The 15,353-nt window shown below is 46.1% G+C and overlaps 1 protein-coding gene across 2 annotated transcripts; it reads right to left on the reverse strand.

The window, feature by feature from the left end:
- Positions 1–454: 454 nt before the first annotated feature.
- On the reverse strand, positions 455–11,651 carry LOC133124065 (UDP-glucose 6-dehydrogenase-like). Of its 2 annotated transcripts, none has more exons than XM_061234922.1 (12): positions 11,434–11,651; positions 7,724–7,892; positions 7,216–7,317; positions 6,273–6,473; positions 5,349–5,546; positions 4,879–5,026; positions 4,075–4,169; positions 3,494–3,624; positions 2,386–2,528; positions 1,206–1,297; positions 934–1,044; positions 455–687 (listed from the first exon to the last, which is right to left on the reverse strand). In XM_061234922.1, exons 2-12 carry the CDS (start codon positions 7,883–7,885, stop codon positions 583–585), a joined length of 1,488 nt encoding a protein of 495 aa, XP_061090906.1. In that variant the 5' UTR covers positions 7,886–7,892; positions 11,434–11,651; the 3' UTR covers positions 455–582. The 2 variants fall into 2 exon arrangements, with proteins under 2 accessions (XP_061090906.1, XP_061090905.1); XM_061234921.1 differs by having other exon boundaries at positions 11,346–11,482.
- Positions 11,652–15,353: the final 3,702 nt, after the last annotated feature.

Below are 15,353 nucleotides of genomic sequence, written 5' to 3' on the forward strand. Positions count from 1 at the left end.
CTCTCTCTCTCTCTCGCATGTGTGTATTTATGAATCAATGCTTTCTCATCTCTCTCTCTCCCTCCATTTCTAACTGTAAGCCTTCCTGAGACACAGGCCAAGGACAGAGTGAACATTTACAGTCAGAAAACGGAAAAATGAGAACATCCGCACCGCAGAAAATGCATGTCGATATGGAGAACGTACCATAAAAAACTGAAAACAGAACCAAATATACGGAGATGAGATTGACGCTGTCCATGAAAAATTCACCTCATAACCTTTGGATTACATATACCTGTATACCAAAACATTGGAATGTATCAATGAGAAGAGAAAAAAACATGTAAAACTGGTAAAAAAAAATATGCATATAGTGTTTTAAAATTGTTTGCTTACGAATACATCCACTCTACTGCTAGTGACAGTAAGCGGTCACCTCTACAAAAAAGTAGACCAGACCGAGACTCAGAGCCAAGGTGAAGACTGCTAGAAAAGGTCAATGTTAAAAATCATCTGTCTTAAATAACATTGAATATAAAATGATTGTTTGTAAAAGCCTGTGTCCATCACAGTGACAGAAACCTTCCTGAAGAGAAAGGCTCACACTTTGGTCTTCTTGGCTGGGGGCAGGTGGTCAGGTTTGGAGACGTCGTTGGTTGCTGCGAAGGCACTTCTCTGACTCACTCTCTTGCCGATGGTTTCGACCTGTAGCCAAATGTCCCCCAAAACAGATTCATACACCGTTCTCTACCAAATACATTTACCAAACACAAGCATGGGACATTATGACTTGGGCTATGGACCTTTCTAACGCACCATTTAAATGCACCTACAGTGTAATTGTTTGAGACTCACAGTTGCTGTATTCTTAAGCCAATGACTCTTTTCAGTTAAAGTTCAAACTTTCAGAGCTTCAAGTGACAACCGTCGGTGGTCACATGACCCACGCACCTGGAAGCCAATGTGCTGCAGCTGGTCGTGCAGGTCGTCCAGAATCCTCCTCCCGTCGAAGATGAAGGCGGGCTTCAGCATGGCCTTGTAGATGCGCTCGTAGTCCAGCTCCTGGCGGCATTTCAGAAAAAAACCGAAGGCATTAGCAACCGCGATATCATACACAGCAGCTGAAACATGGCCAAATAGTATGCAGTCTTAGAACAGCAAGGCCATAAACCACGTGACCTCTGAACTCTCTCCCGTGACCTTTGACCTGACTCTGCGCTCACCTTGAACATGTCCCACTCGGTGCAGATGACGATGGCGTGGGCGTCCTCACAGGCATCGTAGGGGTCTGTAGTCACGGTGACGAGACGTGACACTGTGGGGGGTGGGGGGAGGGGGTACAGGCAGTCAGCTAAACTGGCTTGGAAGCGCTTACCTTTACAAACCTTTACAAACCTTTAAACTATAAATTATCTATCAAATCTAGCCAATCCCAGGAAGGTTTCTTCACTGTGCATTTTGATAGGTACTTAAAAGCTGTGAGTTTCACTTCTTCATTTGAGAAGAAGAAAGCATGAAGCCCATGATTTGTAATAAGACCTGCTCAGGGAAGTGGAACCATGAAGGAACCCATGCCAAGTCTGGCAAGTCTTGTGAAATCTTGTGGAGTCACACTGAGGATCAGAGAGATACTGAAGTAACCCAGGCGGGGGGAGGGGCTGTGCTTTCTCAGAGCAACTGGAGCATTAACGCCATCCTCAGGGCCCTGAACACACACACCTCCACCCCACCCACCCTCCCTCCCTCTGCCCCCCCGCACAGCCCCCCTCCCTCCGCCCCCACACAGTCTTCCCACCAGCAGCGTTTAGACTGGGACCAGCAGTGCTTAGACTGGGACCAGCCACCGAGGTGGTGGGGGAAAGAGAGTCACGCTCAGGCTGACAGGGACCATGTGAGCCCACCAGCTCCAGGCTACTTCAGGGGAAACGGAGGGAGAAACGCAGACAGACACACTCCTGGAGCCTGAGCGAGAGAGCAAACAACAGGCTGCTGTTACCCCTCCCTCTGGCAGGTAAGATAAATAAGGCTTTCTTTTATCCGGCCCAGTCACAAAGCTGCTCCATCATTAACAGATGGATGTGCAGGCTCACAGTTAGTCTTCAGGTCCTTCCATGCTATCTACGGGTTACCAAGAATTTGCCTGTTTCTAATTCATGTTCAGCTTAGCTAGATCAACACCTCTAGTTCAGCCTGGATAAGGGTGTCTGCCCTTTAGATCAGGGGTTTCCAACTGTCAACTTTTCTGATCCAGAGACTCCCCACTCTGACTGAAGGCATCCAGGGACCCCCATCATAAGTTAAAAAGTTGTATTAAACAATATTGTTGAAATCCCAGGACTAAAACCAACAACGAGGTCCTGAAGAGGTCAGCGCACAGCCTTGCAGTTCTCCAGGGGCCGTTACCTCTGGAGGGGTCCTCAGCGTTGGTCAGCGTGGGCTGGGACAGGTCCTGGATCATCTGCTCCCTCTTCACCTTGGGGTCGTAGATGTGCAGCCGGGCGCCCTCGTCCATCAGGTACCGGCTGATGTAGATACTGGAGGACTCCCTGCAGGGGACACGGGTGAGACCCGCACAGGTGAGACCATCACAGGTGAGACCATCACAGGTGAGACCCGCACAGGTGAGACCATCACAGGTGAGACCCGCACAGGAGAGATTGCCATCTTGTTCGGGAACAGAGCCTGATGGGTTTCTGATTTTATCATCACCAGTTTTAGGAGTATACCACTAATATATATATATATATATATATATATATTGGCTAACACTTTATTTTACCAGTAAATACCAGGTACTTATTGGGTAACTATTTTGATTTCAGAGGAAAGTACTATGAAACAGTACTTGCATATGGTACATGCATACTGACTTTGTTTCCTAGTACTTACCACTGAAATCAAAGTTGTGACCTTAGAATTACACAAGTAGCTGTGTACCTACCAAGTAAATACTTGGTAGTTAACGAGCGTTACCATATGTCATACTATGTCAGTGCCAAACACCTACAGTGTCAGCAGCAGGGATGTCACACACCCTTACCAACGGCTCAGTCAGAGACCCCCACGGAGAGGCAGAACCACCCGTCTCCGACCTGCCTGTCCCCAGCTCTCTGTTATGCACAGTACTTAAGCACTCCCTTACACATTGCAATAAATCTAAATTCTCTTAACTTTCTCAGTCCCAAGAGTGCCATATGGCACTCTCGACCTTATAACTTCTCGACCAAAATCAAATTGACTGCTATACTATTGTTTTGAGCCCCTATTAAAACCCTACTAGATTTTCCCAAACAAAGCCAAAACCCCATGGGATTTTGGTGGAGCCACTTCATATTGGGCTTTGGACTGAAAGCGTGAAGAGAAGTCAGCCGTGTGTTCTTCATCGACTTGCATTTGATTCCACGGAGAAGGACACGCATCCTAACAACCCCAAGCCAAGGGACAGAGACGGGATGCTCGGAGTGTAGGTGAAGAAGGGGTGATTTTGGGAATGTCGGGAGGAGAGCCCCACCTGGTATCTCCCGTGTTCTTCTTGAAGGCGAACCCCAGCAGGGCGATCTTCTTGTCCGTCACCGTGTTGAAGAGGCAGCCGATGATCCGTGAGGAGAAGCGTCGGCGCTGGTAATCGTTAATCTCGATCACCTGGACAGACCAGGACGTGAGAAACCAAACAGCCATTACGAACAGTCCAACACGGGTTCAAAGCTAAAGAACAGATATTTCATCAAAGATATTTCATCTCTCAGCCAGTTTCAAACCTAGAAAATACAATTTTAATACCAAATTATGACTTAAACAAACTAAGGAAAACCGGAGGGTGTACATTTAATTAATTGAAGCTTTAAAGGGACATTTCACTTTGGCACAACACAATTAATTTAGGGGAGCTTAACTTTATTTACTTAGAGTGAATACTAGCAACCTCAGACTAATTAATTCATGCGTGTTATCCAAGGACGCCCAAGACCCTTTGATCCTCAGCGAGGCTCCTTCTGCAGATGCACTGTGGGTATTTTAATATCCAGCTCGGCCAGCTGCACTCCTTTCATGTGCAGAGCAGGTGCGCGAGGGCAGGCCGGGGGCTGGACACACCTGTTGCCAGTATCGAGCCACCTCAGGTAAGTTCAGGGCCTCGCACAGGTACACCAGGTTCAGCACATCCTTCTGGAAACAGCTGCCCCCGAATCCTGCGTCAAACAAGAGCTCAGGTCGGTCAGACAGACAGACAGCCAGCCAGACAGAATGAGATAAGATATGAGGAGATATGCTTTATTGAACCCCGTAGGGTCATTGGTCCATTTGACCCATCCTAGTTACTACAGAGCAGCCACAATGGGGACCGACACCTAACCTAACCTACATGGCTTCAGAAAGACAGACAGTGCTCAGAATGGAAAAACAAACCACTCCTGGTGATATGATTATTTGCACTTTTTACAGTGCGGTTGTAAAACGCATGAATTTAGGGAATCATGGAGAGGAACTGAAGGACTGTGGACTGTGGCCTCATCGCAGGAACTCTCACTTTAAGAACACCCAGACACCGTTTTTCTTTTCCTTTTTAATAAAAGCTAAAACAAAACGAACCCCAAAGTCAAAACACACCAGGGGGGATTCTATTACAGTTTGAGAAGCCACAGCACTGTTTGGCTTAAAAACACATTAATAATTGCTGAGCTTAAAAAACAAGCTCAAATGAAGGGTTTCACTGGGGCAAGGAGAAGAATTTCTCAGCTCCTGACAAGTCAAACCATGAACAATTATCACAAATCAGTAACTTGTTGCCAGCAGAACTGTTGTGTGGAAATAATCTTTTCAGATTTTAGTAACGGCTTCTGCTGCCTAACAGGCTCGCCCGAGCCGTTTGACCTTTGCCCTCTGACCCCCCGCACTCACCCACGCTGGCCTTGAGGAAGCGGCTGCCGATTCGCTGGTCAGTGCCGATAGCGTGGGCCACCTCCTCCACGTCCGCCCCTGTGACCTCACACAGGGCGCTGATGGAGTTGATGCTGCTGATGCGCTGCGCCAGGAAGGCATTGGCTGCCTGCAGGAAGGGGGAGGGGCATGGGGAGAGGAGGCGGGGCATACGTCAGACAGCAGGAGAGACATTGGGTCAGTTCCAAAACCCCACCGGCTAGCAAACCGGTCGCGCAGGGTTTCCACTCCCTTTCAATTCGGCGCATCAAACACTGCCCATACCTTTCTTTGCTCCACCCTTGTCGGCACATGAAAACGAAGCCGCTCAGAAAATGGGGTGTGGTTTAAATGAGTACGGCCATGAGGAAGACGCTCACACACACTCACACTCACACATTCACACTCACACATTCACACACAGACACATACACACACTCACATACACGCACCAGTTTGGAGAGCTCTGAGGACCAGGTGTTGGTGGTGATGATCTTGTTTCGGGGGACCCAGCGCTCGTAGACAGCCCGGAGCGCCTCGATGGCCCGCTGGCCCTCTGGCGTCTCGTCCCCCCCGATCAGCACCCTGTCCGGACTCTTCAGGTCCGCGATGGCCGTGCCCTCCGCCAGGAACTCCGGGTTCGAGAGCACCTGAACAGAGAAGCCAGTCAGAGAGAGGATCACTCTGGGGCTGGGGGCAGCCAGCAGCCTAGTGGCTAAGGTACATGACTGGGACCTGGAAGATGGGTGGTTTAAGCCCCAGTGTAGCCATGATAGGATCTGTGCAGCTGTTACGCCCTTGAGCAAGGCCATTAAGCCTGCAGTGCTCCAAAGGGGCTTGTGCCCTCTTCACAAAAACCGTCAGCTAAGTAACTAATGTAATGGATCGCTTCAAAAGATTGTTTTATGAATTTAAAAGCCTCAAAGTGAACAACAGATTTTGGTTAGCAGAACGACGGGGCATAAATGGAAATTTGCAAATTCCACACAAACATAAGAAAGTATTTTTCCCCCACAGAGTGGTCACTGTGTAGAATAGCTTGCCAGGTCATGTAGTGGAGGCAGAAACTGTGGGGGTTTTGAAGACTGACTTGATACTGTGCGAAATAACATCTAGCCTTTAGGTAAACAAAGTATCAGATACACTTTAGTGGTAGGAAATGGGGAGCATTGCTGGGCTGAATGGCCTGTTCTCGCAGTTATGTTATTACATGGCCGCTACTTGCAGCAGCGTCGACAAAGCAAGAACACCTCTGAGACGTTCGTTAACAACGATGTGGCAGCACGGCGCATCGCCACTGTACGGAATACGGCACTTCGTAATGCCGACGGTAACACTGTCCAATCCGCTGCCCGGGTTGTGGCGGACGCACGCACCTGGAAGTTGAGGCTGCTCTTGGTGTTGGCGTTGAAGATGCGTCTGATGCTCTCGGCGGCGCGGACGGGCACCGTGCTCTTCTCCACCACGATCTTGCAGCCGCTGGAGACGTCTGCGATTCGCCGTGCGCACGCCTCGATGTACTTCAGATCCGCTGCCCGGCCCTTGCCGATCCCGAACGTCTTCGTGGGTGTGTTCACCTGCCGGGCCAATCAGAGCTCAGCTGTAAGGCACTCCCAGGGGGTGTTGCGCAAAGCGGGATTACTGAGTTAGCTGGATAACTGTGCTGAGTAAAACCCACAAAGCAGGATTACTGAGTTAGCTGGATAACTGTGCTGAGTAAAACCCACAAGGCAGGATTACTGAGTTAGCTGGATAACTGTGCTGAGTAAAACCCTCAAAGCAGGATAACTGAGTTAGCTGGATAATTGTGCCAAGTAAAACCCACAAGGCAGGATTACGGAGTTAGCTTGATAACTGTACTGAGTAAAACCCACAAGGCAGGATTACTGAGTTAGCTGGATAACTGTGCCAAGTAAAACCCACAAAGTAAGATTAATGAGTTAGCAAAATAACTGTGCTGAGTAAAACCCACAAGGCAGGATTACTGAGTTAGCTGGATTACTGTGCCAAGTAAAACCCACAAAGCAGGATTACTGAGTTAGCTGGATTACTGTGCCAAGTAAAACCCAGAACAGCTCTTACTTCAGTCCATGTTCCAGATTTGGGATAATTCTGGGTTTCACATAGTGCGGTTATATGGAAAAACAACCTACTTTGATGAAACCGTTGGGAGACAAAATTTCATTCAGTTTAGAAACCATGAACATCTGATGTACTGGTCAGGCTAGGCTAGGTTCTCTCGATGTGGTGATGGCATGGACAGACGGCAATGGAGGAGCAGGTGTGGATGATCGCAGGAGAGGGTGGGTGCGTCTTTACCGAAATGAAGACCAGGTCTGCGTCCTTGACGGCAGTGTCGATGTCTGTGGAGAAGAACAGGTTGACCCCGCGACAGGACTCCACCACTTCCTGCAGCCCTGGCTGGTTCCCAAAGTAGGATTAAACGGTTTGGATTAGTTTGGGACAGAGAGAACTGTGCACATATTGTAAAATGGATGTAACATTGTGGTATTTTAAATTATATGTGCATGCATGCATGCGTGTGTGCATGAGAGAGAATTTGAATCTGAGAAAGAGGCGTCACATCTTAAGTTTTCAGTGTTAAGTTTGGGAATGTGTTAAACTCTGAATTGTGAATTGTCTCTTGGACACAAAACTCTTTGTGTGCCTTAATTCCCCAGACACTGCAAACACCAGCATGCTCAGATCCTGTTTGTGAGCTCCTATAAACCTCATTAACTCACCAACAACACTCAAAGATGGAACTGGATTACTACCACCTCCCCTCCACCCCCAAGCCCTTGGAAATTGATCCCAGCACTCTCACCTCAAAGATGGGCAGGCATTCGGAGTTCCAGGCCCGGATTCGGTCCTCGTTCACGTCCACAACGGTGACAGTCACATCAGGACACATCTGGGCGATGACACTGCAGGTGGGGCCGCCCACATACCCCGCCCCAATACAGCATATCCTCTTCACCTGCACCATCTTCCCTCTGGGGACCGGAGAGTGTGTGTGTGTGTGTGTGTGTGTGCAGATGAAGAGGTAGGTGTGTGTGTGAGCAGATGAAGAGGTAGGTGTGTGTGTGTAGGGATGAAGAGGTGTGTGTGTGCATGCATGTATGTGTGTGTGTGGGGATGAAGGGGTGTGTGTGTATGCGCATGTGTGGTTGAAGAGGTGTGTAGTGGATGAACAGGCACACGTGTGTGTGGGGGGTTGGGGTGTGGAGAGACAAGACAGAGGAAAAGATCAGTTATGAAGCTCAAAAAGCTGGCAGTATAAAGTGAGCTCCACTATCAACATGTCTGCTTACAGAACACAGCAGAAAGGACAGGAACAAGCTGTTTCAACGGTCATGTTACATTGCATCTCTTTTAGCTTACCCTTTTAGCCAATGTGACAAACAAGAGGTTTTTCATCATTGCAGACATAAACACAGTCCATTTGACTTTCATCCGGGCATGCAAATGACTGAGCATGTAAACCCCCCAATTACCCTAGCCTGCATGTTTTTGGATTGCCTAGGCGTTTTATTATTCCAGATTGAGGTCAGTAATTTGTTGCTTCTTGCAACAACTGCTTTCAAATTAACTTTCCATCCAGTACACTATGTATGCAGCACATATCCAAACTGCACCCTTCAATATTTACTGGTGTCTTCAGACTTCCAGATCATATACAAGTCACGCAATTATGTTGTAGTCAGGGAAACCAAATGTGTCTTTATGGCAGACAAGTGCATTAAAATAAAAATGAAACGTTAGGTGGACAGACTTTCAGTGCATATGATATGAGCTTGACTTTTTATACCGTCACAAAGCTTGTCCTTGAGTTTGCTGAGCTGCATGTGAAATCCCGGTATGCTTTTTAAAATGACTTATGTAAATGGCTTTTCCCCTGTGGTTGTGTGTTTTAAAATGACAGGAAGAGGCTAAACCACACACAAAAAAAAGTTTCAGGGTGTCCATCCATTTTGTTGAAAATCGGTGTGGCTTCAATATGAGACCGGGAACACTCGCGGTTTGAGGCCAAATCCCTGCATGATGCAATACTGCCGTTTTATCATCCAGATATATTTATCCTCCCGACAAGAGATCTCCCATCGGCAATAAAGATTTCTCTCTGTGAAACCCAGGGACAAGACGCAGACTACACAACAGCATGGTCTGTGTTAAAAACGGAACATGGTAACAAAACCGACATTTAAAGCTTCCCAGTTTCTCCGTTTCTGGCCTGGGGCAATGACTCGCGGAAATGACCACACGTATTTTACAACAGCAAGACTGCACGTAGGCTAAATCAGTGACATCGAAAGGGAAATGTAAAAATGTATGGATCATATCAGACCGTTCTACTCTCTTGTCCAACGTTAAAGTGATCGTTCACGTATGAACCTAAGAATGGCCCCCAACAGCAACTATAAAACTGGTAGAAAATGATGTCGCCAACAATATCTTTCATCATATACAAAAACGTGAGCCAAAAACGAATTATATGAAAGACAACTCCAGAAAGTTAACTATCCTTTAACATGAGCTACTACACCCCGGGGGGTGTTAGTCCTTGACAGCCAAGCGCTGTCGAGCACAACCTCCCCCGGCAGACCTAAAGACCCACATACTCCCCCGCCACATGCAAGCAGAAGCTCACACAAGAGGCTCGTTATTCCACACTCTCGCAAATATGAAAACTTTTCCCTGAAAGGGGCACTGTATCCATAAGAGGGGGCACTGTGATCTCACCGTCTATGATGGACCTGTCAAAATCTGCCGGGTAAATAGTATGCATCACTTCAGCCCTCCAAACTTGTCAAAACTTAAAACTTAAAACTTAAACCGGGGTCAAATAGTTCAAACTATGTCCTTGTCAACAATCGCAGTGCTGTAGGTAACCATGACAACTGGATATTGGAAACAGGGCGTTAATCCACGTGTAGTTTGGTTCGTGCTGTAGATTTTACGTCGCAAGGCTAGGAACAGGATTCCCAAAAATGACTAACGATCACTGCCATAGAAACGCATTCAGGTGTTCTCACAGACCGCAGATAAGAGCCCTTATTTTTCAGCTTGTCTGCGCACGTTTTCCAGTTGTTGCCTACAGCTTGCCGCAACGTTTTTTAAACATAAATTGCTGTATGGATATGAAAGATTGAGCACATTTGAGCTAAATGTAGCCCACGGCATTACCGTTGATTTAACACTGAACCTTTTCTTCGAATCAGATCAATTAAACCAGACGATTGTACACTTATTTAAAAGAAGAAATATGAATCTCATCTCAATGTTTCAACTTGAATTTTCCTACACAGACTTCGATACCTCTACTACGACTGCCTTTTGTACAAGTAGGCTACGTATCCAGTTGTATAACACAGAGAGGTTGTACCTGGAACTTAGCAAATCTGCAAAACTAAAAACGTGGTTATAGGCCTCCATTTTTGCACAATTCTGTGCATCTTGGCTGCGATTAGAGGAAGTAGCGTAGCCAAACAGACTTGATAAATGATAAGCTCTTGTTAACAGCGAGAAGACCAAAGTAGTCACAGACATAAAGAGCAATTTCGGCTCGTTTCTTTTTGCCGTTGGGGAGTTAACTTGGCAGGTTCATATGCAGTACAACGGCAGTACAGTGTGAGTACAGCGGCAACTAAGTTAACGCAAGTATGATTTGTCAAATGATAGGCCAATTACTCGCTTTTTACGGTGCAGCACGTAGACATGTACATTGACATGACAAACAGCGATTCAACTATAACATCGGCTTATCGAAATGTGGAAAAGCCTAGACTATTCCAATGGAATTGCCTACACTTTCATGAATATTACATTCGAAATAGCTAAGACACGTAAATGAAACCCATCATCAAAACGTTTGTGGAAATCATAGCTAGCGTGATGACCAACACTATGAATAGTTTGTCGCACTTAAATAGCCTAGGTTCCGCAACAACGCATTGAAAACAGCATGCTAGCGAAAAATAACTCTGCTATTGTAATTATACCGGTGCATTATTGATAATGCAACTTTATCAGCTAGCTGTGATATAGCCTAAACATTAGGCTACATAGCTGGATGTACATCCAGGTTGGTAACTGGCACTGGCTGCCAAGCTAGCGAACATCAGTGTAGCCAATTTCATCCACGTTTCAGGTCATTTAGCGAGCCAATTTCACTCGGACGGAACTTTCAGATTTATCAAACTTCTGGTTTGCTGAAAAGAAGTGGAAATGCAGTTATCTTCTCATTGCCACAATAATGTTGATTTTGCAACCAACCCCCCCGGCAAACAAATACCGTTAGTACTAGGTGACTAGCTAACTAGCAAAACTCTTGTTCGGTTTTCAAAAGTCGCAGGGAACAAAGATGAGCAGCAAACGCACTCTCAGGACTTGCTGGAAAACTAACGCGGTAAATTACAGTTAAAAGTGTAGCCAGTGGCCTGCCTTACCAACTGTTTCTGTGTCTGCCGATGCCAAGTAAACCCGTTCTTTAGATCCACGCAGATTGCAGATGCACTAGCTAGATTGGCTATTTACCTTAGACAAACTGATCCGCAAAATCACATTAAATTAACCCTTTGAATGTACAATTCACAAGGGTTTACTTCGATGCTGCTTTAGCAATGGACAGCCGTCTCCATAAAAAGCTCTTGAGTCTTTCTTTAACCGACCAGTGAGAAGCACCGGCCGAGGGAGGGACACATTCCTTTGACATCATGTAGGCTATCCTCCCCCATCGCAAACCGAGCGCAACGGGTAGCTTAGAGAGGAGCCCCTCTTTCTGGTGAGCGCCGGTTGTTTGAGTAGCCTTCTGAAGCATTGTTACTGTTCAGGTCAAGTAAGGATGCCACGAAGCGCTAATTTAGGTTAGACTACTTGCTTTTTCACCGGATAATTTAAGTTTTGTGTCTGGAACATCAAATGTCGACAATGTTGTTATTTTTTAATACGAGCCTAGTCTGGATTCAAAAACGAGGTCCCAAAACGTTACCCTGAGACCATTTCACACCTCTGGGGACCACATACTAGGGTAATATGTGTAGTGAGTTTATTCATGAATGTTAGGCCAGTCTAAAGCAATTAAGAAGTTGTGTTCTTGGATCTGGAGTGTTCTTGTATTCGTATCATTGATCAACCAGATGAATAGATGACAACGGCCTTCTGAACCTACTAGTTGGTGTAGTAGGCCACTACTAATTGATATGTGGCTGCTAACTACCAGTAAATCCAGTGATAACATTGGAACCGGCTCAGTATTACGCTAACCTTGATGCTACGCTGTAGCCATGTTTGCAATGTTTACAATTCCATCAAATCTCTGAGTGGCACCCTGCTGCATGACTGAGGATAAAATAGGTGTGAGATTTATACAGAATCATATTTGGAGCAGAGATGCAGTACCTGAGCAAATTTAGGCCTATGTGTGAGAGACCCAGAGTGCAAGAAACTCTAAATCTGATCCCATTCATTTTATAGTTAAAATAAAATAAATATAGCTGCCATCTTTCAGCTGTTCATCGGACTATCACATGCTATCTCTGACTGATCAATGGTGAACATTTTAGATCTGATTTTTTGAAAAGGCTTAGAAACCGAGAAACAAGGAAACAAAATCTGCCCATGTCAAAGACTATTTTCCATCATGTGATGCACAATATAGTTTTCAGAATCTGAATCATCTGAAGACAGAACAAACAATCTTTTGATAATACTTGTACACACATGAAGGCTCATATCGCAGGGTAAAGCCAATGTTGCATAAACACAGCTTGGGTTTGGAACTCGAATATAATGTGTCAGTGTTCTGAGGTATACCTCCCAGACAGGAAGTGGGTTTCCTGGCATCCTGTGAACTGTGTCCACACATGCTCCTAAAATTCCACCAGGGCAGGGACGACTCACGTCTTGGGATCCTGTGCTGTGTGTGTGCGCGTGGGAATGCCAGGATGTGGCTTGGGTGGGAACACTGAGGAGGGGTTAGGAAAATTTAGATGCTTGTGACTTTGCATTTTCGGCAAGTTGCGTTCCCCGTGTCCGATCAGTCACAACAGTTGTAAGAGGACCGCATCAAGCCTCATACTGACCGAATGCCAGTGTTTGCACCTGCAAAAAGCATGAGGTAAGACTGAACGTTTTGGGGTTACACAGCACACTAGTACAGTAATACAGTTTCTATTCCTAGTTTTTATCCCCCACCCCAAAAAAGTCATTTCTGTCATTTGACCCTGAGGGGCTGTTTCTGCTTTTGTGAATTTTAGAATTATGATCTTAGTTACAGGCCTCTGATTGAACTTTTATTAAATTTGGATTTGTGATCTAAGAGACACGAGTTGGCCTGTCTGATGTGTCTATGCAGTGTATATCAAATATATCTTAATGTTTTGATCGGCCATATTTTAAACGATTATTTTGGAAAAAGACCATGTGAACCCGCGCCAATGACAGATGGGACGAGACTGCCTTAATATAAAAAATTGATGTTCAAATGTGACATGTATAACAAAGAATAAAAATGTCTTAACAACAATAGTTTGCATTAAGGATTATTGTACTAATGAATGGTAAAATGTATCAGTTGTCATTAACAAGCGGCACGGATTGGTGCAGTGGGTAGCACTGCCGCCTCACATCAAGGAGGTCCTGGGTTTGAATCCCCGTCGGCCGGGGCCTCTCTGTGTGGAGTTTGCATGTTCTCCCCGTGTCCCCGTGGGTTTCCTCCGGGTACTCCGGTTTCCTCCCACAGTCCAAAGACATGCAGGTTAGGCTGATTGGAGAGTCTAAATTGCCCGTAGGTATGAGTGTGTGAGTGAATGGTGTGTGTGTCCTGCGATGGACTGGCAACCTGTCCAGGGTGTATTCCTGCCTTTCGCCCAATGTATGCTGGGATAGGCTCCAGCCCCCCTGTGACCCTGATCAGGATAAGTGGGTTCAGATAATGGATGGATGGATGTCATTAACAAGAGTTAAATGCTTATAGAGAATAGATACATGTATCTGTAAAACCTAGAACAAGTGAGAGTGGAGAGGGGCCTACTGGCATTGAGCCAGCATCTTGTGATCTTCGACAGAACACCCCCCCCCTTCCTATGACGAGTTTTAAAAGGTATAAAGATTAGAATGACCAAGAGATGTTTAGCAAAGCATTAAGTTTTGTATTGTGCATTGCTCTTCTGGACCAGAATATTATTGCAAAACGTATTATTTACCAGCCCTGGACTTCGATTATTCACTTCGACTCTTTTCCCGAGAACTGACCTGTCAGACCCATTTATGTCATTAGACCTATTCATACAATTGAAACGGATGTTAAAACTAGCAAAATTCAATGCAACTGCAACACCCATTCCTTATGGGCCAGCCATTTGAATTTGGAAGTATTGAGTTGGGGGGAAAAACAGATGGGTGTAGACTTGATACGCTTCTCTTGAAGCTGTAAATAGAGAGAGCAGCCTTCCTGGTTAAATGAGGTAAAAGATAAGACTGCCTTTGACATCAGACCACACAATCTGCACATGTGGTGCCACTGGTACAAGGGCACATTCTACACCAAGCTGAAGGATTTGGTAAAAATCCAACATCAATGAGAACATTTTAAGCTTTGGGTTTCCATTGGCGTCACACTGCCTGAATGTGTGTCTGAATCGGTGCATTTCTCCCTGTGCTATACCTCCTCCCTCCCAGATTCAGTGATTCATACCCCCTCAGTGAGACAGCAGAACAGGGTGGACCTAGTCCCACTGAGCAGAACAAGCCAGCAGAACGTCCCAAATTGTGTTTACGTCATACACGTCCCTGCTGTCCTCAGTAGGAGGTTAACTGTGTGCCATTTACTGCCTCTGATGCAAGCGACCCAGTATTACATTACATCACAGGCATTTAGCAGACGCTCTTATCCAGAGCAACATACAAAGAAGTGCAAATCGAACACAGGGTGTGATGAGGACCCTGGAGGACAGTACGGTTCCGAGTTCTAGCCTGACCACATAGATACAATTTGAACCCTTGAAGAATACATCAACTTACCAACTAACATACCAAGGCTGGCAGCTATAATACCCTGAGCACAACAATAACTATATATAAGTGCTATTATAATCTATGGCACGCACAAGGCTAATCATGATGGTGAGGTAGGGAGGGAAAGGTGCAGCCTGAAGAGATGAGTCTGCACTTGAAAGTAGTCATGGACTCTGACATCCAGAGGAACAGTATGATGCAAGCAGAGAAATCTGAGTCAGACATTTATCAGAAATTATCTCACTTATGGGGGGGCCTAGGTCCCAGAAAGATCTGTGTTCCATCAGTCTCTGCTTTCGGTGCCGTCTGTAGTAACCGCAGTAACGCAGAAGGGTGAAAGTGCTGCTGGGTAGTTTTGGCCTCCCGTCCTGACCGGGCGGTACCCCTGCTGTAGGCCTCATCCTGAATGTGGTCTCTGTAGGCTGCGTCTCCTTGGAAAC

The sequence above is a fragment of the Conger conger genome, chromosome 3 (genome assembly GCF_963514075.1).
Source record: "Conger conger chromosome 3, fConCon1.1, whole genome shotgun sequence".
NCBI lineage: Eukaryota > Metazoa > Chordata > Actinopteri > Anguilliformes > Congridae > Conger > Conger conger.

Excerpts from the sequence above, each read along its gene's own strand:
- LOC133124065 (XM_061234922.1), bottom strand. The coding sequence starts at position 7,885 with ATGGTGCAGGTGAAGAGGATATGCTGTATTGGGGCGGGGTATGTGGGC. Across the intron at positions 5,547-6,272 it reads AGAGCAGCCTCAACTTCCAG|GTGCTCTCGAACCCGGAGTT; the intron begins GTGCGTGCGTCC and ends TTCTCTGTTCAG. Across the intron at positions 4,170-4,878 it reads CTTCCTCAAGGCCAGCGTGG|GATTCGGGGGCAGCTGTTTC; the intron begins GTGAGTGCGGGG and ends TGTTTGACGCAG.